Raw genomic sequence first — 23,623 nt, forward strand, 5'->3', positions numbered from 1 at the left:
TCCATTGTTTTGTTTATTTACTTAGGTAGTTTCACTAATTTCTCTACCCAAATATATTTAGTCAGTAAACATAAAAAAAAAATTGGAAAAGAAAACATTCCATCAGGAAAAGCTGACAATATTCAAAAATTATTTTTGAATATTAAGAAATTCTTTTTGTATATTTTTGAGAATCATAAGCAAGTGTCACCTATAAGGTGCTAAACATAAAGACACAGTGATTGTCTTCCTGACAACTCAAAGCATTTTTTTACCCAAAGGTTCTAGTAGCGCATTATCCTAGTAGTGCATAATTCCTAGTAGTGCATAATCCAGAGTTTATGGTTTGAAAGTAGCCAACTGAGTGAATTAATGAACACACATTTATTATACCTACTATATGCTGGGTACTGTATTAGGCATTGGGGATAAAAATACAAGTTCTCAAGGAATGTATATTCTACTTGGCATATATATGGATATTTTCATTTCCCACATAAGAAAGGACACTATTTAGCTGGTATGACTCAGAGGCTTATCATCCACAAGGAATTAGTCCTAAAGAATTAATTTTCACTTTAAATATCACTCCCTATAAGCCAAAATTCATTTTCAAAATAATAATGGAAGATTATTCCTTTTCTCCCAGACATAAACTGGTACAGAGAATTTAAAATTTCCTTAAAATCCTAATTCTTTGCATATGCCTCTTTTCTATAGGAGATAAATGACTACATCAAAATAAACTAGTATTTTATTATAATATGAAATCACCAATGTAAAAGACCTACCACCCATTGATCATGGTAGCTAAGATTTACATTCCATTTTATATACACTATCTCATGTATTCCTCACAACAATCCTATGACATAGATCCCAATGGTATTATTCCCACTTTCTACATAAGTAAACTCAAACCTGAGATATTATGAATGGCTTAATTAGCTGTTGTGTCATAGCTTTTCTAAGCCCAAGTCCAAGTGTCTTTTTTTTTTTTTTTTTTGCGGGGCAATGGGGATTAAGTGACTTGCCCAGGGTCACACAGCTAGTAAGTGTCAAGTGTCTGAGACTGGATTTGAACTCAGATCCTTCTGAATCCAGGGCTGGTGCTTTATCCACTGCACCACTTAGTCTCCACCCCCCCCCAAGGGTCTTTTCAATAAACCATGCTAACATCTTTAACTTTTATGGATACACAAAGTATATAAACTAGTTTTGTTGTTATTCTTAAATTTCTAAACCTGAGCATGTCTGTTTCATGTCAGCATGGATGATCTTCAATCTCTTTTTGGCATGTTCAAACACAGTGTCCAATTCTGCCAAATTATACAGATAATTATTTAATCCTTTGTCGTCCTTCATTTCAATTAATCAATATTCATTTATTAAGAATGGATGGGGGGCAGCTAGGTGGTACAGTGGATAAAGCACTGGCCCTGAATTCAGGAGTACCTGAGTTCAAATCTGGCCTCAGACACTTGACACTTACCAGCTATGACCCTGAGCAAGTCACTTAACCTCCATTGCCCCCGCAAAAAAAAAAAAAAAAAAGGATGGATAGGTGAATGAATGAATGACTAGAATGAATGAGCATAGGAATGAAATGAAAAGTCATCCATTAGACAATTACTACATGCCAAACCCTGCACCAAACCCTTGGGATACAAATAAAAAAAGACAATCTTTGCTCTTAACAAATATATTCTAATAGACATAGACAATATGTATAAGATAATGCATTTTAATGAGGACAGACAATGCATATATGATGGTACAGCTGCAAAGTGGATGGTAAAGCTGGACTGTGGAAATCTGGAGAGTGAAGCAGAAAGGGGCTTGGTAATGCCTGGGGGTCAGGAAAAAGTATCAGTAAGATAAATGGCAAAGCTGTGGGCACATTCCTTTGCACACCAGAAAGTATAGGTCTCTCCAAACCTCATTGTTAAGGAGGAGGTGACATCTCCTTCAATATGGGCTTCATCACTGGTGGGGTTACAATCTATGCGCAAAATCTAGCTAATCCTAACGCAGTATTCCCACCCCTCTTCCTTGTATGGGCATAACTCAGAAGTGGACCTTATACTTCCTTATGGACACAACTCTGGAGCGGACCTTACTAAACTGAGGGAGAGGAGGGGATCTGAGACCTTTGTCCTACAAACAGGTCAGGGGGAGTGTGACTGACTGTTATCTCCACATTGAGAGGAGACAACTACCCATTTCTCACAATGACACTAAGGGGGTTCCATAGAGGTGAACTTTAAAACAGCGCTACATTTTATAAGGTTTAATGGTTGGAAATACTTTCTATTCTTTTCATCTAAAGCTCTAGCCTGAGGGGGGGAAAATAAATGCTGATCCTTTCATCCTAGCCTTGGATCAAATAAGGCAATGCTTTTCATTTTGTGTTTATGTTTACTAAACTATGTATCTCAAGTTATATAAGTTATACTGGGGGCAGCTAGATGGCGCAGTGGATAGAGCACTGGCCCTGGAGTCAGGAGTACCTGAGTTCAAATCTGACCTCAGACACTTAACACTTACTAGCTGTGTGACCCTGGGTAAGTCACTTAACCCCAATTGCCTCACCCCCCCCCCCCAAAAAAAAGTTATACCTGAGAATATTTTTTTAATGAAGCTATTTGGGGCTGTTTAATATGAATAATTAGAATTAGACAAGTTTATTTTTGAAAATGTAATAAAATCTAACCTGAAAGAAAAAGATTTCCATATGTCCTTTCTTTCCTATTGAGGGGAATTACATACAATAAGGTTCAATAGAGTGGGACTATTGAGAAACAGGAAACCTGCATTCTAGTAATTCCCCAATTAGTTAGCAATGGGAATGACTCCTTTGAACAAAGCCAGCTTGGGTGGTCAAGGCCAGAAGGGGCTCAAATGACATTCTAATCTCCCCAGCCCAGGCTTGGCAGTGGCAGCAGCTGCTGAGGAGGTGGAGGAGGGGGAGGGAGGAAGGGGCCCTCTCCCTAGTACAGAGTCTCAGAAGTAAACTAATACCTTAGCTTAGCAGAGGAGACAGCAGTCATCCTCAGGTCAGGGGAGTCCAATTACTTAATAAAAGTAGCTAAGGTTTTTTACATGATACTCTGGGTTTTAAAAAAACAGTTTTTACCCATTATTTCATCTCAGGCAACTAGGTGGAGTAATGGATTGAGTGCTGGACTGGGAATCAGGAAGATCTGAGTTCAAATTAGACCTCAGAAATTTTATGATACTAGGCAAGTCACTTAACCTCTGTCTGCCTAAACTATAAAATGAGGATAATTATAGCAGCTACAGGCCAAAGTCATTATAAGAATCTAATGAAATAATATTTGTAAGGGGCTAAGCAAAATGACTAGCACAGAGTAGGTGATTACTAAATGTTTATTCCCTTCTCATTTGTATCTCATACTCTATCCCTTTTGTGGCGTGCTCAGAAAGTTTCTCTTAAGCCAATTGTAGCTTCTTTCCCAGGCTCCTTGTAGAAAGAACTCTGAATCTGTGTTCAGTCCTCTTTAGCTTCCATTTAGACTGTCAATTTCTGAAAGAAATCAAACTCATAAGTGGAGGAAAAGACAACCTTAATCTAGATGAAGAAAGTCACCAGCCTGGGACACTGTCATGAATCTGAGTATAGGGGTATTGGCAGGGGGAAATTACCAAAAGCTTTCATTAAACATTGTGAAGGAAAAGGTGTGGGGGGGATATGAAGAGAGAGACCTGGCACTGAGTCCCCAGCCACCCTTGGCAGTCCAAGAAAGAAAACCCACTTCATTCTGGTTGGTTTTACCTTTTACGTTTTTACCCTAAGGAGGGGGCAAGGATACTTGGAGTCACTTTCTATAGCTGTGACTAGCCCAAGTTAGTTTCTGTTTAAAGGATAAACAGAGCCAGGATTTGCAGGGTGGAGCAAGTAAAGTGCCCAAGGGACAGGCATGCAGTAACATTCCTCAGATTCTTTAGAAGGAGGGACTTCTCTTACTGTCAGGATGGCTTTTTGACAGAGAAGGGAACATTGCATTTGACATTTCCAATATTAAAATTCACTTTCCTGTCAAGACACTGCTCGTAGACACTGTTGTCCCTGGTAGGGTGATGCTGGTACACTGACGGAAAGATAGGAAGCCCCAAATCCTCAGGAACTGGTAGAGGAGACCAAGACCAACCTGGACTACTCTCTTCCCAGCCAAGCAACTCATCCAGGCTTCCCAGGCTTTGATGGGAATGTTCTCTCCTTAGTCACAGCTTGAAGTCTTCTATTTAACCTGTTTTTGCACTGCTATGCTATTTTTTTTTAGAAGACCCTTGGGGTGTGATCAAATTTCCTTAGCCGGGGGCAGCTAGGTAGCTCAGTGGATAAAGCACTGGCCCTGGATTCAGGAGGACCTGAGTTCAAATATGGCCTCAGACACTTGATACTTACTAGTTGTGTGACCCTGGGCAAGTCACTTAACCCCAATTGCCTCACCAAAAAAAAAAAAAAAGAAAAGAAAAAGAAAGAAAGAAAAAAAAATTTCCTTAGCCAGCCTGAACACTTTCTCTCTAATGTTCCTACAATTCATCCAAGGCCTCAACAGAAATATCTAAATTGGTCAAAGATTTTCCCTTTATAGTTGTAATACCTTTGGTTGATTTTATTTAATTTAACAGAGGTTTAGTCCTACCAAGGTAAGGTACCATGGTAGCATTTTATGTATAGTGCTTTGAATACCATAAAATGCTATATAAAATGCTAGTTAGTATTGTTGTTGTTGTTGTTACTTAATGTGGCATGGGCTTATTTGATTCATTTACTCCATTTACAGATTGATCATTAATAATAATAATAGTATTTATATAGGGCTTTAAGGTTTGCAAAATGCTTTACAAATATTATATAATTTTTTCCTCACAACAACTCTGGGAGGTAGGTTATTATTATTATTATCCCCATTTTACAGATGAAGAAACTGAGTCAGACAGAGGTTAAGTGACTTACTGCAGGGTCACAAAGTTAGTAGTAGGGCCTGATGTCACATTTGAACTCAGGTTTCCTGACTCTATGTTAAGCCCTCTATTCAACTAACTGCACCACAACATTCTTGGGGGGTGGTTGGTTAGTTATTGTCCTTTGTTCTGGAAGACCAAAATGACATCATTATGTTAGAATCAAGTTAGAGTGTGTCCATTACAATATGTCCAACTGTGACTGATCAGACCAATATAAGCTTGGAATGTTCTGAGTGGATTCTCTAAATTTGTATATCTCATATATCACATTTCTTTTGAGCTACTTCAATTCTGCTTTGTTCATAGAGCACAGTGACTTCTTTGGTGCAGATATGCCATACCGAGTGGTCCTGTGCCAGTGTCTCCCAAGTCACATAATCAATTTCAAAGTTCTTCAGAGAGACCTTGAGAGTGTCCTTGTATTGCTTCTTCTGACCGCCGGGTGAACGCTTTCCTTGTGTGAGTTCTCCCTAAAATAGTCTTTTAGGCAAGTGTATCTTTGGCATTTGAACAATGTGGCCAGTCCACTGGAGTTGTGCTCTCTGAATTAGAGTTTGAATGCTTAGCAGTTTAGTTTGAGAAAGGACCTCAGTATCTAGTACCTAATCCTGCCAGGTGATCTTCAGACTCTTCCTAAGGAGGTAGGGATTACAAGTCTGCCCAGAAATGATGTAGGCGGCAAAAAAAAAGGTTAATAGAAAAACCCAAGACCCAAACTCTAATTCAGATATGAGTTCTAAAAGGGACTCAGACCCCAGTTAATGGATAACTTACAAGTCAGGATGTTAAGTTCTCTTACCCACAGAAATCAGTACCCATAACGGGAATGGAAGGAACTAGGTCATGAAGGCCTTAGACCAAATGACAGGCTATAGAAATTTAGACTAGAAATAAATGATAAATGAAGATGTTTTGAAATTAAACATGGGAAACAGAAAAAGACATGCACAGAAAAGGCCAAATTTGTCCCCAGATTCACCTTATGATGTGTAAACCCCAAAAACACACCTCCACAGAAAAAGGTACCCACCTCGGGGGTTGGCTTAGGACCGCAGGAACTCCAAATTAGGATAAGCCCGCCCCTGTACCACCCAAAGGTGAAGATTATTATAATGAGTAGGACAGGCCCTCCCCTGTACCTCCCTAAAGTGAAGATTATTATAATGAGGCTGATAATCAATTTATCCATACTATAAATATAACTGTCGTTCCTTTTCTTATTTGAGAGATACCTTTCCACGTTTCTGGTTCTCTCCCTGTGGTCACTCACAGTATTGCAATAAAACTTGGGAAACTGAGTCACTGAGTCCTGTAATTCTTTTGGGACAACTCACAATCAATTTGACCCTAATTCCATCCCACATCAGATAGAACTTTATCTTTCTTTGGTTTTAACCCAGGACTGCACACTTCTTGGACACATCGGAGAGCTAAGAAGTTCTCAGATCTAAAAACTTAACAAGAAGTGATTTTTCATACCCAGACCAGAACTTTTAAATAGAACGAACACTGGTCTACTTTGTGGGGAACATGATGAGGTAGCCACAAAGGACCACTTAGAGAAGCCATGCTTGAATGCCACAAGCACCCTCCAAATGGGCAATGCTATGCATGGATAGCAGACTCCCCATCTTTTTCTTAGTGGGTGTGTGATAGGCTGGGTTTTTTTTTTAAATTAATAAAGTATTTTATTTTTTTTTCTGTTACATGTAAAGATAGTTCTCAACCTTTGTTTATACAAGCTTTACAATTTCAGATTTTTCTCCCTCCCTCCCCTCCCTCCTCTCCCTCCCCCCTCCCCTAGACAGCAGGTGATCTGATATAGGTTTTATATATATATATATATATATATATATATATATATATATATATATATATATATATATATATATATACATAATAACATTAATCCTATTTCTGCATTAGTCATGTTATAAGAGAAAAAAATCAGAGCAATGATGGAAAACCTCAAAATAGAAAAAAAACAACAGCATCAAAAACAAAAGAAATAGTATGGTTCATTTAGCATCTATACTCCGCAGTTCTTTTTTTTTTTTTTTCCTGGATTTGGAGATCCTCTTCCATCACGAGTTCCCTGGAACTCTTCTGTGATAGGCTGGGGTTTTGAGGTTATGACTTCTTGGATTGCTGGCTAGAGACCTATTTGAGACCAACCAGAGAAGGAAGCAGTGTTGAGCTATCCTCCCCACTAGATGAAAAAACTTTTGTGAATGGTAGATGGCAGAGATTCTTCCCTTTTCTCTCTAAGATTTTGACTGAAAACATATGGTAGCTTTTCCTTAATAAAAACAGGCTTACCTGATTATAGATGTCTAGAGACATGGGAACAATGCCTTTTTTTTGCTTTAACTGCGTATGAATTCCATGCCTTAATGAAGGTATTACAGGGCCTGACAAAGAGATAGCTATGATTTGTTTGTTTGTTTATTTTTTTACAAGAGCAGCAAGCAGCCATGTAGAATGTATCAATATGGTGTTCTATTACTTTTCTACTTCTTGCAATAAGTGTACCTAACTATAATATGAGCATGAATTCCTTCTGGTTCACATAAAGCTGAAATGAGCCACAAGTAACATTTAGAAGTTTCCATGGATTAAACTCTAGGGTAAGGGGGTGAGACATGAGCTGAAGTTGTGATAGATTTATAAAATATTATATGTGAATGATTCTTTTATATTCTTAAAACCCTAGACCATGTCTAGAGAAATATGTGCCAAATGAAAAGGAGGTGATAACTATAATTAGGATGATTTCCAAAGTAACCTGCTAGACAGGTAAAACAAACTCTACTTCTGCCTATCCTTAATTAGGAGAATTCAATCTCTCATTCTAATGGGGACCATCCTTATCACTACAAGTGAGTTGACTGTCATCACCAGCATTTCTATAAGATATTATTATTCCCATTTTAAAGATAAGTAAACTGAGGTTCCAAGAGGCATTGGTTCATAGTTGCAGAACTAATAAGTATCAGATTCAGGATTTTATCTCAGATCTCCTGGTCCAGTGTTTGATATCCTCAGTTCCTTCAACTACTCTTAAAATGGTTTACTAGAACATCTGGATCCATTCAAAGTCCCATAAACAGTGCATTAGTGTGTCTGTCTTGATTACTTTTTTTTTTTTTTGCCCATAAAATATGAGAGTGGTGGTGTGTAGTAGTAGATAGAGAACTGACCTTGGAATCAGAAAGAGTTTTTTTAAGTTCCAACTTAAGTATGCTGACTGTGTAACCATATGACAAGTCACTAGACTGTTCAGTGTTTCAGGCAACATTCTAAGACACAAGTTTCAGAAATGGTGATGATCTGCATTGGGATCAGGCCTAATCCCATCTGCACCCCTCCCCCTCCCCCAATACCACCCTCAACCCCACACAAAGACATTTGACACATTAACTTTGCTGTGATTGCGGATAACTAGAGTTTACCCATATTCCATGAAAACTTACTTTTAAATTAAATTGATAAAACACAATTGGTTATAGATATCTACTCTTACATCATAGAAATGATTCTTCCCTTTATGCTAGCATAAAGGTAATATATACTATCATCAGGGTGTAGCATCATTAGTCAATTGTCACCACCAAACAGGTTAAAGATAAGATAATAGTGAACAGTACGATGAAAAAATTTTAATAGTCACTGATCAAGATGTCTACTGGTTACAAGAAGGACCACTCAAATCATATTTGAGCCTTTAATTTTAAAATGCTATGGTAAATTTAAAGTGTGACATAATGTGATCTAAATGAAACATACAATAAAAAAAGCAGTAATGTTCTCTGCTAAAAATATTTTTCAATTATTATCCATAAAAAGATTGAAACTGAGATTATATATATTATATATGCATACATATACATATATATGTATATATTTCTTTAGAACACAGACCATGTATAGACAATGTTTTTTTTTTTATTCACATAAATAAATAATGGCTTTGACAGAAATATAAGGGAAATTTTCAGTAACTTGGATCATTTTCTCCAGTATAATAGATTATCTTCCATGAATCTTGATTGATCAAGGTTTACCTCTCTAGCTGTAAGGCAATAATAAAATAAAATTATAAAAGATTGTTTTAAAATCCAGTATGATCATCAAGAGAATGTTATCTGAGTCTAAGTCTCCATGTCATTAGATTCTTTCTGTCTCACCTTTTTCTAAAACAGAAGAACTTTTTAAAAAATAATTTTTCCTGGAATATTTATCTACCTTGACCTTTCTGGGAATTTCATTCTGTTAGGCTCCCTCTCCTTCATTGTCTTTTCCTCTCTTGGGTTTGGGATACTGTTCTGTTTCTCAATTCTCCAGATTCCTCTGTTTCCTTCACAGGCTCACAGTGTTTCAAGTTCTTTCTGACCTTTTCTCCTCCCTGCCCCACCAAGAAACTCTCTCTAAGGGAGATAAGCTCTTTCCAAGGCTCCAAATATCAATTCTATATTAAGGACCTCCAATTTAAGTCTCAGGTCTGATTCCATCCTACAGCACAATTCCACCTGACCATTGTTGCAAACTGAACTTGGCTTTCCCGCCAAACTGGTTTTCATTTTCTAGTGATGGTATTACCCCTTTTTCCTTCACTCAAATCTTTGATTTATACTTGGCTCCTTTCTCTCCTTCAGCCTGTGTATCCAATAAGTCACCTTCAGGAACCCTCTCAGAACTATCTCTACACCATCATCCTTACCTTAGGTTGGACAGTCAACTCATGCATATGTCACTCCACTACCCTCCTGTCCTAGCTCTCCTAGTCTAAGTTATGGCGAACACAATAAGGTAGATTTCTAAATATTACTTTTGACCAATGCAAATGTTTTCAATGCCAGAAAATTCATTTCTCCATGGTCTCTAGGTCATTTTTTTTTAAAGTAGTCCAGTTTCTTGTGTTCCGGTAAAGCCTCAAAGCCCCTAGTGGACAGTAATAAACAGGGTACAACTTCAAACGTATTTTATTCTGTCTCTCCCCACTTAATACCCAAGCTATTCCATTCTTCATACTCTTTTTTTTTTTTTTTTTTGCAGGGCAATGGGGGCTAAGTGACTTGCCCAGGGTCACACAGCTAGTAAGTGTCAAGTGTCTGAGGCCGGATTTGAACTCAGGTACTCCTGAATCCAGGGCCAGTGCTTTATCCACTGCGCCACCTAGCTGCCCCCCATTCTTCATACTCTTGCCATATTGATCTTCCTAAAACACTGGGTTCTGCAATCAGTCCCAGTTTTAACATTTAGTACCTATGTGACCTTGGGCAAATCCCTTAATCTTCCTGGGCCTCAGGTTCTTCATCAAGTAGAATGAGGAAGTTGGACTAAGTCTATGAGGCCCCTTTTAGATTTGGACCTCAGATCCTATGATACCTGTGCCCTGCTTGTGAATTAAAAGTACTTAGTGCTTTTCAGATCAAGTACCAACTTTCCGCCATGTTTCTTAAGGCCTTCCACCTCCCCCCCTTGTCCGTCTAACCCTATCTCTTGAAATTTGGAGATGAATTCTCATTCTGGATAGACTAGTTGACCTTACCTCTCCCACCTTCTACCATCACTATCCCTTTCCCATTGCAAGTATCATTCCTTCTCACTTGGTTTCTCTAACCAAGAATAGCCCTGGCTCTCTTCTCCTTTCAAAGTCCAGGTCAAGACCCACTTCCCTCATAGCAATTATTCTTGGTTCACAATGATCTTTTCCTTATTCTCAATAACCAAAGCACTTATAAAAAATCTGTACCACACATTTTTCATGCTTCCTTATTGATTGCTTTAAATCATTGTTATGTCATATATGTGTGCCATAATGATAATTTTGTAAATTCTATTATTAAGCATCATGGGGTAGTGGAAAGAAAATAGGGCTTCAATTCAGGAGACAGCTAGGTTCAAAGTCTGCCTCCAACCAAAACTTTCTTTTATTTTTATGCATTATGGTTGTTGTTGTTTTTTTTTTTAGTGAGGCAATTGGGGTTAAGTGATTCGCCCAGGGTCACACAGCTAGTAAGTGTTAAGTGTCTGAGGCCGGATTTGAACTCAGGTACTCCTGACTCCAGGGCCGGTGCTCTATCCACTGTACCACCTAGCTGCCCCTATGCATTATGTTTTAAATAATATTTTATTCCCCCCATTACATGTTAAAACAATTTTTAACATTTTTTTAAAGTTTTGAATTCTAAATTCTATCCCTCTCTCTTTCCTTCCCCCTTGTCCTCCCCTGAGACAGTAAGTAATCTGATATACAACCAACAGGCTCTAGCTGTGCAACAATGGGCAAGTCAGATTCCTCAAGAGATATTACTACAGATAATTTCTACTTCACAGAGTTGTTGTAAGGATCAAGGGAGATAATTTGAGTAAAGTGTTTTTAAATATTAAAGAACTACAAAAATGTGTGTGTGTGTGTGTGTGTGTGTGTGTGTGTGTGTGTGTGTGTATGCCTTGCCCAGGGACAGTTGGCATTATATGAAGGAAAATTGTTATAATTCTTCTACTTATTACTCACATGATTGTGGATCAGTCCTGACTGTGACTATGTAAACATCAACTCCTCATCTATGAAATAGGGATACTTAGACAGGGTGTCCCAAAAGTCTTAGTGCAGTCTTTGACTTGACATTGAAAGTAAGGTCTTTTGTAAGGAAGTGCTTTGCAAGCTGTAGAATCCTATAGAACTTTGAACTATTATTATTTTTATAATTTTTAAATATCCCCCCAAATTACCAGCTGACCTAATAAGTGCTTACAATAAGCTTCTTAAAGTTCAAAGGAGATCATAGATCTGAAGCTAATAGGGACTTTAAAGGCCACTATTAATATCTTCATTTTACAGATGAGAAAATAGAACCACAGAAAGATTGAGACATGCCTAGAGTTACACAGGCAGTAAGTGTCTGGAACAGGATTTGAACACAGGTATTCTTTATTCCAAGTCCAGTTTCTTATCCACTGTGCCACACTGAATCAGGGTGGGTTTGCAACAGTGGCTCATTAGCAAAATTTTCCTGTTTCCCATACAACATTTTTACCAGTTTTTAGATTCAAGATATAATATAAATATGTTTTAGTTACCAGACCATAGTAGACATCTATTCAACCTCTCATTTTGCAAATGAGGAAACTGAGGCCTAGTGAAATGAAGTGTCTTGCCTAAGGTCCCAGAACTACTAAGTGATAAAGTGAGCTTTTAAACCCAGGTCCCTTGGCTACATATCCCATACTCTGTGCCAGACTGTGTCTCATTCTTGCAATATAAAATTAGCTTTAGTTAGAATCTTCATATCTACTCACCTTTGCACAACTGAATCATTATCCTTAATGGTGCATTAATTCACCCCCAATATACAAGGTATCACTTCAATTTTTGAAAGGGCAATAAATATTTTTCTGAAGTAACAGAAGCCTAGATGGCTATATTATCAAATTCATATTAAATTACTCAGTCTAAGGAATTTTTTACTTTGTTTTGTTTTGAGGGATTATTATAATTTCAACATTATGGTCTCTTCACAAGAAACATTGCTGTGAATTTCTGGGGCTATAGCCATAAAAATTAAAAGAGTTAAGGAAGTTCAGAATAAGAATGAAGCTACTTTGTTTTATTCAAAGTGGTCTCCAGGAAAGTATCTAAAACTCTGCTTGTCTGATTTGAAAGGGTTCATTACATATTTACCTTCTTTTGGTGGTTTCTGCAGGGAGTCAAAAAACATGGCTACAGCTTCAGAAATAGGTATTGAGTTTAGGCTTTGGCTGCGCTTTTCTGGAAAAATAAAGTGTAAACAAATGTTCCCATCACATAATAATAATAGTTAACATTCATAAAGTGCTTACTGTGCTTTACAATTATCTCATTTGATCTGTATAACAACCTTGAGAGGTAGGTACAATTATAATCCCTACTTGTAGATGAGGAAACTGAGGCAAACAGGGTTAAGTGACTTGCCCGGAGTCATACAGCTAGTTGTATATCAGGACAGATTTGAACTCAGATCTTCCTGACTCCAGGCCCAGCACTATATTCACTGCACCACCTACCTTCCTTGTGTCTAGAATGGTCTAATAAATATAGTGAAAAGCAAAATCTGTGTAAAATAAAACATTTCTAAGGCCCAGCAGGTGCCCACCCACCCCCCATTTTATTCAATCAACTGAATTTTGAGCAGGTAGGTGGCTGAAGTGGATAGAGTGTTGAACCTGGAGTCAGGAAGATCGGCATTGGAATTCTGCCTCTGACACTTACCATATGATTCTGGGCAAATTGCCATTTAACCGCCCTCAATCTTAGGTTTCCTCACTATAAAATGAGAGGAGTTGGCCTTGATGCCCTCTGAGCTTCCTGCCAGGTCTAAATCTATGATTCTATTAAAGGACTTAAACACCTCCTTGGAAATTATATATATGATATAACCTGCGCTAACTTTGCATTGTAAGAATTTAGAGAGGCAATGTGGCACACCGGACACCAATCTTGGATGAAAGGACCGGTCCAAGTCTTTTCTGTCTATCTGACTAGGATGTTGTAGATACAATCATGCTCCAGAGAATGCCCTATCTTTTTTTGTTTGTTTTGTTTTGGGTTTTTTTTGTGGGGCAATGGGGGTTAAGTGACTTGCCCAGGGTCACACAGCTAGTAAGTGTCAAGAGTCTGAGGCCAGATTTGCACTCAGGTCCTCCTGACTCCATGGCCGGTGCTCTATCCACTGCGCCACCTAGCTGCCCCTCCTATCTTTTTTTAAGATACTGTTCAGTCCTGGCTCTATGAAAACTTCAATAACCCAGCATGAATGTGATACTCTTGATTTGTAGTCTTGTTACCACATAAAATGAACAAGTATCTGATAAGTGCTAAAATACTGTTGATTTAACTTGGCATAAGAAAAAATGTCTTTCTGGTTTAATCTGACATAAGAAATTTGATTTAGGGAAGTTTAAATTTGAAAATCAATGGAAAGGTTGTAAAACAAGAGGGTTGGACAGGCTACAGGTCTGTGAGGTCCCTTTCAGCTCTAAAAGTCTATGATCCTAACTGCTTTGTTTAACTAAGGGAAAAAAATGGGGCAGCTAGGTGGCCCTAAAGTCAGAAGGACCTGAGTTCAAATCTAACTTCAGACATTCACTAGCTGTGTGACCCTGGGCAAGTTGCTTAATTAATCCAGATTGCCTCCAAAACAAACAAACAACAACCCCCACACACACACACACACACACAAACTAACAATGAAAAAAATCACAAAATGAACAGGCTGTCAGTTTAATCACATTCAAGAAAAGCATAATGGGGGGCAGCCAGGTGTCAAAGTGGATAAAGCACTGGCTTTAGGTTCAGGAGGACCTGAGTTCAAATGTGACCTCAGACCCTTGACACTTACTTTTTTTTTTTTCTGGAGGGCAATGAGGCTTTAAGTGACTTGCCCAGGGTCACACAGTAACTGTCAAGTGTCTGAGGCTGGATTTGAACTCAGGTACTCCTGAATCCAAGGCCAGTGCTTTATACACTGTGCCACCTAGTTGCCCCCCCCCACTTACTAGCTGTGTGACCTTAGGCAAGTCACTTAACCCTCATTGCCCCACAAAAAAAAGAAAAGAAAATCATAATGAACACCTGCCATGCACTTATTATTGTGATATGTCCTGTACTTGTTAGCAGGCATTCAGCAAACTAATATTTTCTCCATAATAAGTAATTTTAAGTTGATTTAAGTTTTTCAGAGTAAGAAGCACATTTGGACACAACAGTGTAGCAATGGACATAACTAGCAATTTTGGTGCTTGGAGCAAGCAGCTCTAAAACTTACCCTCCAATCACCTTTGGATTAGTGTTGGGAAGACACAGAAGCTGGGACAGTCTGGGCCACTGCTGGAGAAGTACATGGTGGCCAAATGGAGAGGTCGCCTTGTGTAAATGTTTACTTCCTTTGAAATTTGGTGTCCTGGAGCAAACTCCTAGCTGTCCTGACCTAGTTACAATTCTGATAAGGATGTATAGTAGACAGCTATAATAGCATATGTACTATGATTCTTGCTTTTCTATATTTGAGGACTGTTTATTTTTTCTTTGCAGAAGTGGAGGCAGATGTGCCTTTTTAAAAAGCCCCACAATTTAAAGATAGTTTTGGGAAGCTTTTTAAAAAAAGTATCTTAAATAGGAAAATTGGTAGAGGAAGTAGGAGTTCATCTGAAACTAAAAACCTGGCAATGCTGATTATAGTAGTATGAAGATAAGCCAACTTTTCTTCTGTCTTCCTATCCAAATCCACTTTCCTTTTCCTTAAATGGTTGCCTAATGTTTCTGGGATCAAATATAAACTCTTCTGTTTAGTTTTCAAAGTCCTGCACTATTTGGCTCCAATCTACCTTTCCAGTCTCATATACTTTACTTCCCTTCTATTAATCCATGAACCAGACAACTGGTTTTGCTATTCAATGGCATGTGAAATTCTAGCCCCTAGCTCTCTTCCATGCAAGGAATACCGAAGAGGCACTTTTGAGCCTCTTAGAATCTCTTCTTTCATTCAAAACTCTGCTCAAAGGACACCTTCTACCTGAAGCCTTTCCTGACCAACCTTAACTGCTAGTGCCCTCCCTCTGAAATGTTTACCTTAGATTCATTCTGTACATACTTATATAGATGGCATCTGACCTCAAAAGAGTGTAAGCTCCTTAAAGTCAGGGGTTATTTTATTTTTGCATATTATCCTCAGCACATCTCAGTCCCAGAAACATAGTAGTAGCTTAACAAGTGTTTGTTGATTAACACTTTCACATAGACATCTATAACATCTATATACTATCTATAACATATGGATGTGATGTAACAGAATAGAAATATACAATACATATATAGACATGTGTAACACATGTATATATAGGCATATAAATATACATGTGTGTTCATATACAGAGTCCTGTCAACTTCATTGATGTAGAAAACATCCAGGGAGTTAATTCCTTCCCAATGGAATAGCATCCATTCAGCAACTTAACAGTCTGAGACTTAACTAGGTCCCTGAAAGTTTAAATAACTTGTTGGTGATCATACAGCAAATGTGAATCAGAGGAAGGACTCAAACCTTTCTTTCTCACTGGCTTTCTATTTGCTATGCCACCTTTATCTCATTATGAGTATATTGGCACTTAAATCTTCTGCTCAATATCAACCTTTTCAAATGCAGAGGAATTAGAGCACGTCTAGACACTTTAAGAATGATGTTTAAACAAAAGTCACTCTACTGAAATAACTTATTTTTCCTAAAAACCTAAGACTGCTCCTCCAACTTTTTTTTTTTTTTGCTGGGCAATGGGGGTTAAGCGACTTGCCCAGGGTCACACAGCTAGTTAGTGTGAAGTGTCTGAGGCCGGATTTGAATGTAGGTCCTCCTGAATCCAGGGTCGGTGCTTTATCTACTGCACCACCTAGCTGCCCCCCCCCTTTTTTTTTTTTTAACATATCTGCTTTTGCTTGCCCAAATATCTCATGGATATGCCTGTTGATTTTGCAACAGCCTGCAGTGGCAAAATTGCAAACTCTGCCTGACTTTCATCCCTAGCTGTTCCCCTTTATGATTGCAGTTAAGCTAAAAGCAGGCTTTTTTGTTTTTGATAAAATCATCAGTAATCACAAGAAAATGTCCCACTTTAACTCAGGGCTAAATTGTCTTTTCTTGTGGAAATGAATCTGTTCAGGCATGAAGCCTATCTCCTTTCCTTCATGTAGTTCTTAGCACAGTAGGTGCTTCATAAATTTCAGTTGACTGACAGGAGCAGTGGAAAGCCCAAAGCATTTGAGTTATAGACACCAAATTCTAATCCGAACTTTACGCTGATTTAGTTAAATTAACCTTGACTTCTCAGCTTCAGTTTCTTTATCTGGAAATGAATCAATTGGACTAAATGATTTCAAAAGTTCTTCCTTCTCCACTCCAACATTTTATGATGCAATGAATCACAAGAAAGCACACTTCCCCTTTCCAGGATGAAATGGAAAGAGCACTGGATTTAAGTCAGGAGACCTTTGTTCCAAGGACTGCTGTGTGATCATAGGCAAGTAATTTAATTTCTCTGGACATTAGCTCCTTGTCCCTAAAGTGAGTTTTAAATTATTGAATTATCTAATAATCAGACAAAATAATCTCTAATGTCCCTTCCAGCTAGGAGGCATCTGGCATCTTTGTTTCTGTTTCTCTTACCCAGTTGTAGTTTGTTGTAGAGATCTTTCCTCCGGGTCTCCTCTGAGATGAACTGCTGTCCTTCTACAAAACAAACAAACCCAAGAGAAACAGATGGGAACTTTGGGTGGCTTCCGGGGTGGGGAGGTGGAGGGGGGGGGGGTGTACTAGGATGTTGCCTGCAGCTTTGGAGCTGGGCAGCCAAGTTGAATGACACACTTAGAAGAATGGCTTGGCCCTACTAGGCAACAGAGAAGGGGAAATAAACTTGATAGACCATTGAACCCACCCAATGGAACTCTTTCTCTAAGTTTCAACCTGAAGATGATTGATAGGAGTTTTGAAAAATACCTCCTTGGAGGCAGCTAGATGGTACAGTGAATAGAGCCACAGCCCTGGAATTAAGAAGATAGGAGTTCAAATACAGTCTCAGATACTTGACACTTACTAGCTGTGTGTTCCTGGGCAAGTCATTTAACCCTGATTGTCTCCAGAAACAGAAAAACACCTATTTGGGACCCAGGAAAGGAGAGAAAGAGATTGAGGAAAAATGGATTTGGCTTTCTTTACTGCAAACTCTGCCCTGCACATTTTCATGGACTGATACAGATGTCGAGTGAAATAAGCAGGACCAGGAAAATAACATACAAAACAACAACAAAGTAAAGAAAAAGAAAATAAACAAGAAACTGAATGTGGTATAATTATAATGACCAAACTTGAGTTGAGGAAAACCCACACTGGTCTACCCTTCACAAAGGTGGGAGCCTATTGGTATGGAATATTACATATATTTGGACATATCGTTGATATGTTAGTTGGTTTGGCAGAACTGCTTCCCTCTCTTTTTTTCTTTTTTTAATCTTTGATACAAGGTACATCTGGCTCGGTAAGGGGAAGAGAAAGTATATTCAGAAATAAGGGTGATACAAAAGCAAAGGATATCAATTAAAATTTTTTTTAAAAATCTGTACTGTGACAATTGTGGAGCTTCTTCAGGCATTAATTTAGTTAAATTAAAAGATCAGGGTTCCAAAGACTTCACATAAAGTTGACCTTCCCTTTTCAGCATACTAACCCACAGGATCTGACACATTTGAAGGGTGGCAATGCACCCAAAATACAGACTGGGACCCCAAGCGGTAGCAGTTATGTTCAAGGGCTAGTGATGTTACCTTGTGACCACCCTAAGAACCCAGTTTTCTTCTCCCAGGTATATATGCATCCAAGTGCAAAGCCAGCTTTTAAAAGCTGTGAAAATTTCTGATCAGCTGAAAAAATTTTACTTTTTTCAGGCTTGAAAGCTTGTTTAATTTTGAAAGGTATTCTTAAAACTGAAAGGAAAAAGAATAGCTTGCCAGAGTTCCTCTGCATCTTCTGAGAGGGACTCTTGTTCTCACCAAATAAAAATAGCTCACAAAAGGAAAGATGATTATTATTCTTATTTATTATTCTTATTATTATTTAGCAGTAGCAGTAGTAGTAGTAGTAGTAGTAGTAGTAGTAGCAGTAGTAGTAGTAGTAGTAGTAGTAGTAGTAGTAGTAGTAGTAGTAGTAGTACTTACGAGTCCCCTTGAGGTAGAGAATAGCTTGAGGAGTCCAGTTCCTTCTTTCAAAAAGTCTCTACAAACCCAGGGAGAAGAACAGTTAATGGGACATTATGATCCAGTCCTCTCCAGGTTTAAAAATAAAAAGACCAATCGCAAAAGAGTAATTGCATGCAGATTTAGAGGATTCTGTTTTTAAAAGATAAAATTACCTGGGGAGCACAGAAGGAGTGGGAGATGAATGAAACTGCCAGGAGCAGGGCCAAGCCAGAAGCTTTCAGACTTGGGAATCCCTACACAGAAGAAACAACCACCCTGGGTCTATATAGTCTTTGCTTTATACCATGGCATTTCAAATTCCCCTTATGCTGTTATGATGTTCAATATATGTGTATTTCCTGATGAATTTTGTAATAAGACCATATGATAAAATGAATGTTCTTTTAAAAATAATAAAGGGAAAAAATGAATCAGCAATGTTAGTCAATGAATATTTGTATAATCATCGAGCTCTGTTCAGTTCTTAAATATTGTTAAATACTTTCTAAATATGATGGAACTATATTCTAAATGTATAATTCTTAAAATATTCTCCACCTTCTGAAATACTTATCAGCAAAACATGAACATTGTTAACAAGAAGTAAGCTTTCCTCTGTGGTAAAAGGAAAACCTCACTTACCTTCATCCTGCCAGGATTCTCTGGTAAAAGTTATCTGAACCAGTTTGAATACAGGGACCTTTTTAAATCTTCTCTGCTAATGAATATCTTTCCATTTCTTTCAGCGTGAGTGTCTAAAGGGACTTCTTGTCAGCCCTGGAGATAGAGAAAGAGAAGGTCTGATGACTCTTCCTGGGAGATTAGCCAGCAGGAAGTCAAGATGATTAAAAGGGTAGAAACTATTACTTTAGCTACTCAGCCACATCAGCCAGGCAATTTTAGGAATATATCACCATCATCAACCAAGTTTTTCCCACTAATTTTCAACGAAGCATCCTTTTCTAAATGATCAATGACTCTGCTAAGAAGTAAAAGTTGAATGATCTCATTGACATTTACATAGCACTTTAAAATTTCCAAAGTTTTTTACATACAATATCTCATTTGTGGCTTATAGAAATGTGAGATAGATCCAAAGCTTTTTAAAGACCCCATTTGGGGCTGTGTAACTGAATGTGGGGGTCACAAAAATTTGGAGACAGTAAAAGGTAATGTATATTAATATATATAACCAGTATACCCAGGATTGCGTAAAAATGTCCCTGCCAAAAGGGGGTTGCAAGTGGAAAGAGTTTAAGAAGCCCTGATGTAGATGATGTTATTATTTCCATTTTACATGTGAGGAAAGTTAAATTTAGAAACATGAAGTGACTTGTCCAACATCACACAGCTATAGTGTGGAGGCAAAATTTGAATCCAGTCATTTGACCCCAAGTCAAACAATATATTTAGCTATAATTGATGGTACAACTAAATGTTGGCTCAATTTTTGAGAAATTAGAATGTGAGGGAATCTCAATATGATCATGTAATATACTCATTTGGCTGATATTCATTTGAGTGTTTATTATGTATAAAACATTGTGGAAGGTGCAAGGAGGAAGGTATAAGAAAGTTAAAAATACCACAGGATTTGGAGAGGGAAGATATTTAGTTAACGGGGTGTCATTTAAGCTGACTTTAAAGGATAGGTATGATTTTAAGAGGTAGCATTTCAGAGGGTCAGATATTCCATATAGAGATGACTATGAACAAAGGCATTAGACCGAAAGTTTATTAAATATTTTGGGGGAATGTTTAGTAGTGTGATTTGACCTGAGAGTAATGTATGGAAAGTGATATGAGACAAGGTAATAAAAAGACAGTTCATGGGGCGGCTAGGTGGCACAGTGGATAAAGCACTGGCCCTGAATTCAGGAGGACCTGAGTTCAAATCCGGCCTCAGACACTTGACACTTACTAGCGGTGTGACCCTGGGAAAGTCACTTAACCCCCATTGCCCCACAAAAAAAAAAAAAAAAGAAAAAGAAAAAAAGACAGCTCACGCAGATTCTTGAATACCAGCTTAAGGAATTTGAATTTTATTATGTAGGGAACGAAAAGTGGTTGAAAAATTTTGAGGTTAGGGGATCAGTTTGACTAGGGTAGTGCTTAGGAAGATTATTCTGATGCTGGGATCTTAGAAATCAAGACGGCTAAGTAATGCATTAAAGAGAAACATAGTAGTCTAAATAGGAAAGCAATAGTCTTGTCATATTCTGGACTGGTCCGACCACATCTAGAGTCTTCTGTTCTGTTCTGAGTTCCACATTTCAGAAAGGACATTGAAAAACTGGATTGTGCAGAGGAAGATAAACAAGACCATAAAAGGTTTAAATTCAAGCTATGTGAGGATTAGTTGAAAGAACTGCAAATATTTAGCCTGGAAAGATTTAGGAGAGGGGGGATATGATAGCTGTCTCCAAGTATTTGAAAGGCAGCCACATGGCTCTTCCATTAGACCTTTTCTGTATGACTTCAGCAGGTAAAACTAGAAGCAGGGCACAGAAGTTACAAATAGGCCAAATTTAGGCTTAATGTAAGGAAACACTAAACTATACAGAAACAGAGTATAGTTTTGAGAGGTCATGCGTTTCCCCTCACTTGAGGTAGTTAAGCGAAGGATGAACGATCATTTTTCCTTGTATCTTGAGAGGATTGTTATTTAGGTACAGTTGAGACTAGACAACCTGTAATGTCCCTTCTAACTCTGACCATCTGTAATTCTTATTCAGTGTTTTGGATAGACTGGGTTCATGTGAGGAGCCTTAAAGAAAGAAGACTAGGTATGAGGTCCATATGAGAGATATCAAGTACCTAAAATAATAATCTACTTGTTGGGTTGTTATGAATAAAGCACTATGTGAATCTTAAAGCACTATTTAAATGTGAGTTACTATTATGATTGGGGAGAATACAATGAGCTTGTTTTTAGATGGGTTAAGTTAGATATGATAGTGGAAAATGGAGACAGAGATGTCCAAAAGGCAATGGAAAATGTTGGTCTGAAGCTCAGAGGAAAGACTGGAGCAGATGCTAAAGACCTGGGAGGCATTTGCATGGTGACTATAGTTCAAGACAAATGACTGAAGGAGATCACTAAGTGGGGAAAAATGTAGAGAAAGAAAAAGCTGATTACAGAACTCTGGGGAATGTTTTCACATAGGGAATTAAGTGGAGGAAGATAATTAAAGAAGAAAGAAAATCAATCCAAAAGATATTAGAATAAGGTCTGGACTGTGAATGGCAGAAAAGGTTTCTTGAAAGTGGTGATGGTATATTGAAATGTAGAAGAAAGAAAGAAGGAAGGAAGGAAGGAATAAAAGAATGAAGAAAGAAAGGAAGGAAGGAAGGGAGAAAAGGAGGAAGGAAGGAGCATCAGTAGCCATATTATGGAGCATGTAGGCCTACCCTGTATTTTACCACTTCTGTGGGGTAGACATGCTTAGCACTGAAGGACTTAGTCCTTTAGAATGATGACATTAAACTCTGGCTGGTCCCTTTTTTCTTCTTTGTTATTCCTTTTCCTTACTTGCCCCACCTTCCCTTCCGAGGAGAGAGGGAAGGCTAAACCAAAGCAATATGTGAGAGGATTGATCACTGAGTAAGGAAGCCCACTTAGTAGGCTTCAAAAGGAACAACTCTGCCCTCTGGCTCTCTATTTGGAATGTTCAATTTGTTTCTCTTTGGAACTTCTCATAAAGAGTGAGCCAGGGGCAGCTAGGTGGCGCAGTGGATAAAGCACCGGCCCTGGATTCAGGAGGACCTGAGTTCAAATCTGGACTCAGACACTTGACATTTACTAGCTGTGTGACACTGGGCAAGTCACTTAACCCCCATTGCCCACCAAAACCAAAACAAAACAAAACAAAAATAGAGGTAAAGGATAGGAAACTAATCACCAAGGGGAAGCAACATGTACATCAGTAAAGGATCCCTCTTCCCAGATTCTGGTTGGCTTTCAAAAGGGGTTCTACTAAGTCTAGATCCTTTTTGTTGTGAACCCCTTTGGCAGTCTGGAGCCTATGAATTCTTTTATTTCTTTCTTTCTTTTTATGAACTTTTTTCCCCCCTCTGCTATCTGCCCAGACTCATAGGACTGCCAACATTAATCATGAGATGAGGATTAGAAACCAATAGTTTTCTTTATACAGTAGGGAAATAAAGGATAGCAATGAATAACAGAGAACAAAGGAGGAGGTTTAGAATTTGTGGACATATACAGCCAGTATTGATCATTGCTAGCAGGGAAAAAAATTGACTATTTCTGCTTTAGTTCCCATTCCTTGTGGGAGGGAGGACAGTTACTCCGTTAATGAGAGTTCTTCCTTCATCTTCTTGGAGTCATAGGAGAAGGAAACCATCTCAGAGAGGGAATTTGAGTCATTTCACTGTGCACTGTCTATATTAGCACAGCAATATATTTAACATTTACAAAATGTCACTAGTTTTTGGATTCTTGGGTGGTGTCTCATCTCCATGGCAAAGCAAGTTGAACTTAGAAAAGCCAGATGAGTTAAGAGCTGCAATTATGAGTGCATTCTAACTCACACAAGGGATGCCTTGAGGATAAATCAAGCCGTCTGGAGTGGGCAGGAACAATCAAGTATAAAAGCAATCAAGGTGGAGCAGGGACCTTTAAAGATAAAGCCTGGAGGGTAGGAACAATCAAAGTCAAAGCGAGTGATAGGTACAGACAGTCAAGAACACAGCCAGGGAGATTATAATGATCTTCAAGCTACCCAGAAAGAAGAAGGCTTTGGGAGTCAAAATGTTTCTCTTTGGATTTTGTACACCGAGGTTACACCAAGCTTTTCAAATTCCTACTATTTTGGTATGTATGTATGTGTGTATGTATTTAAGTATGCAGGCATGCATGTACAC

The 23,623-nt window shown here is 38.2% G+C and overlaps 1 protein-coding gene across 1 annotated transcript; it reads right to left on the reverse strand.

Moving 5' to 3' along the window:
• Nucleotides 1-8,930: 8,930 nt before the first annotated feature.
• On the reverse strand, nucleotides 8,931-19,510 carry SPX (spexin hormone). Its single transcript, XM_043964906.1, has 6 exons — nucleotides 19,382-19,510; nucleotides 18,913-18,993; nucleotides 18,719-18,776; nucleotides 17,175-17,237; nucleotides 12,662-12,748; nucleotides 8,931-9,046 (listed from the first exon to the last, which is right to left on the reverse strand). The coding sequence occupies exons 1-6, from the start codon at nucleotides 19,385-19,387 to the stop codon at nucleotides 8,982-8,984; spliced, it is 360 nt and encodes a 119-aa protein (XP_043820841.1). The 5' UTR covers nucleotides 19,388-19,510; the 3' UTR covers nucleotides 8,931-8,981.
• Between the last annotated feature and the right edge of the window lie 4,113 nt (nucleotides 19,511-23,623).

The sequence above is a fragment of the Dromiciops gliroides genome, chromosome 5 (genome assembly GCF_019393635.1).
Source record: "Dromiciops gliroides isolate mDroGli1 chromosome 5, mDroGli1.pri, whole genome shotgun sequence".
NCBI lineage: Eukaryota > Metazoa > Chordata > Mammalia > Microbiotheria > Microbiotheriidae > Dromiciops > Dromiciops gliroides.

Bases quoted from the DNA above. Each gene is read 5' to 3' on its own strand.
- SPX (XM_043964906.1), bottom strand. The intron at 12,749-17,174 runs GTAAGAGAAACA...TTATTTTTCCAG, and splicing joins CTACAACAAACTACAACTGG to AAAAGCGCAGCCAAAGCCTA. The intron at 9,047-12,661 runs GTAAATATGTAA...ATTGCCTTACAG, and splicing joins GCAGAAACCACCAAAAGAAG to CTAGAGAGGTAAACCTTGAT.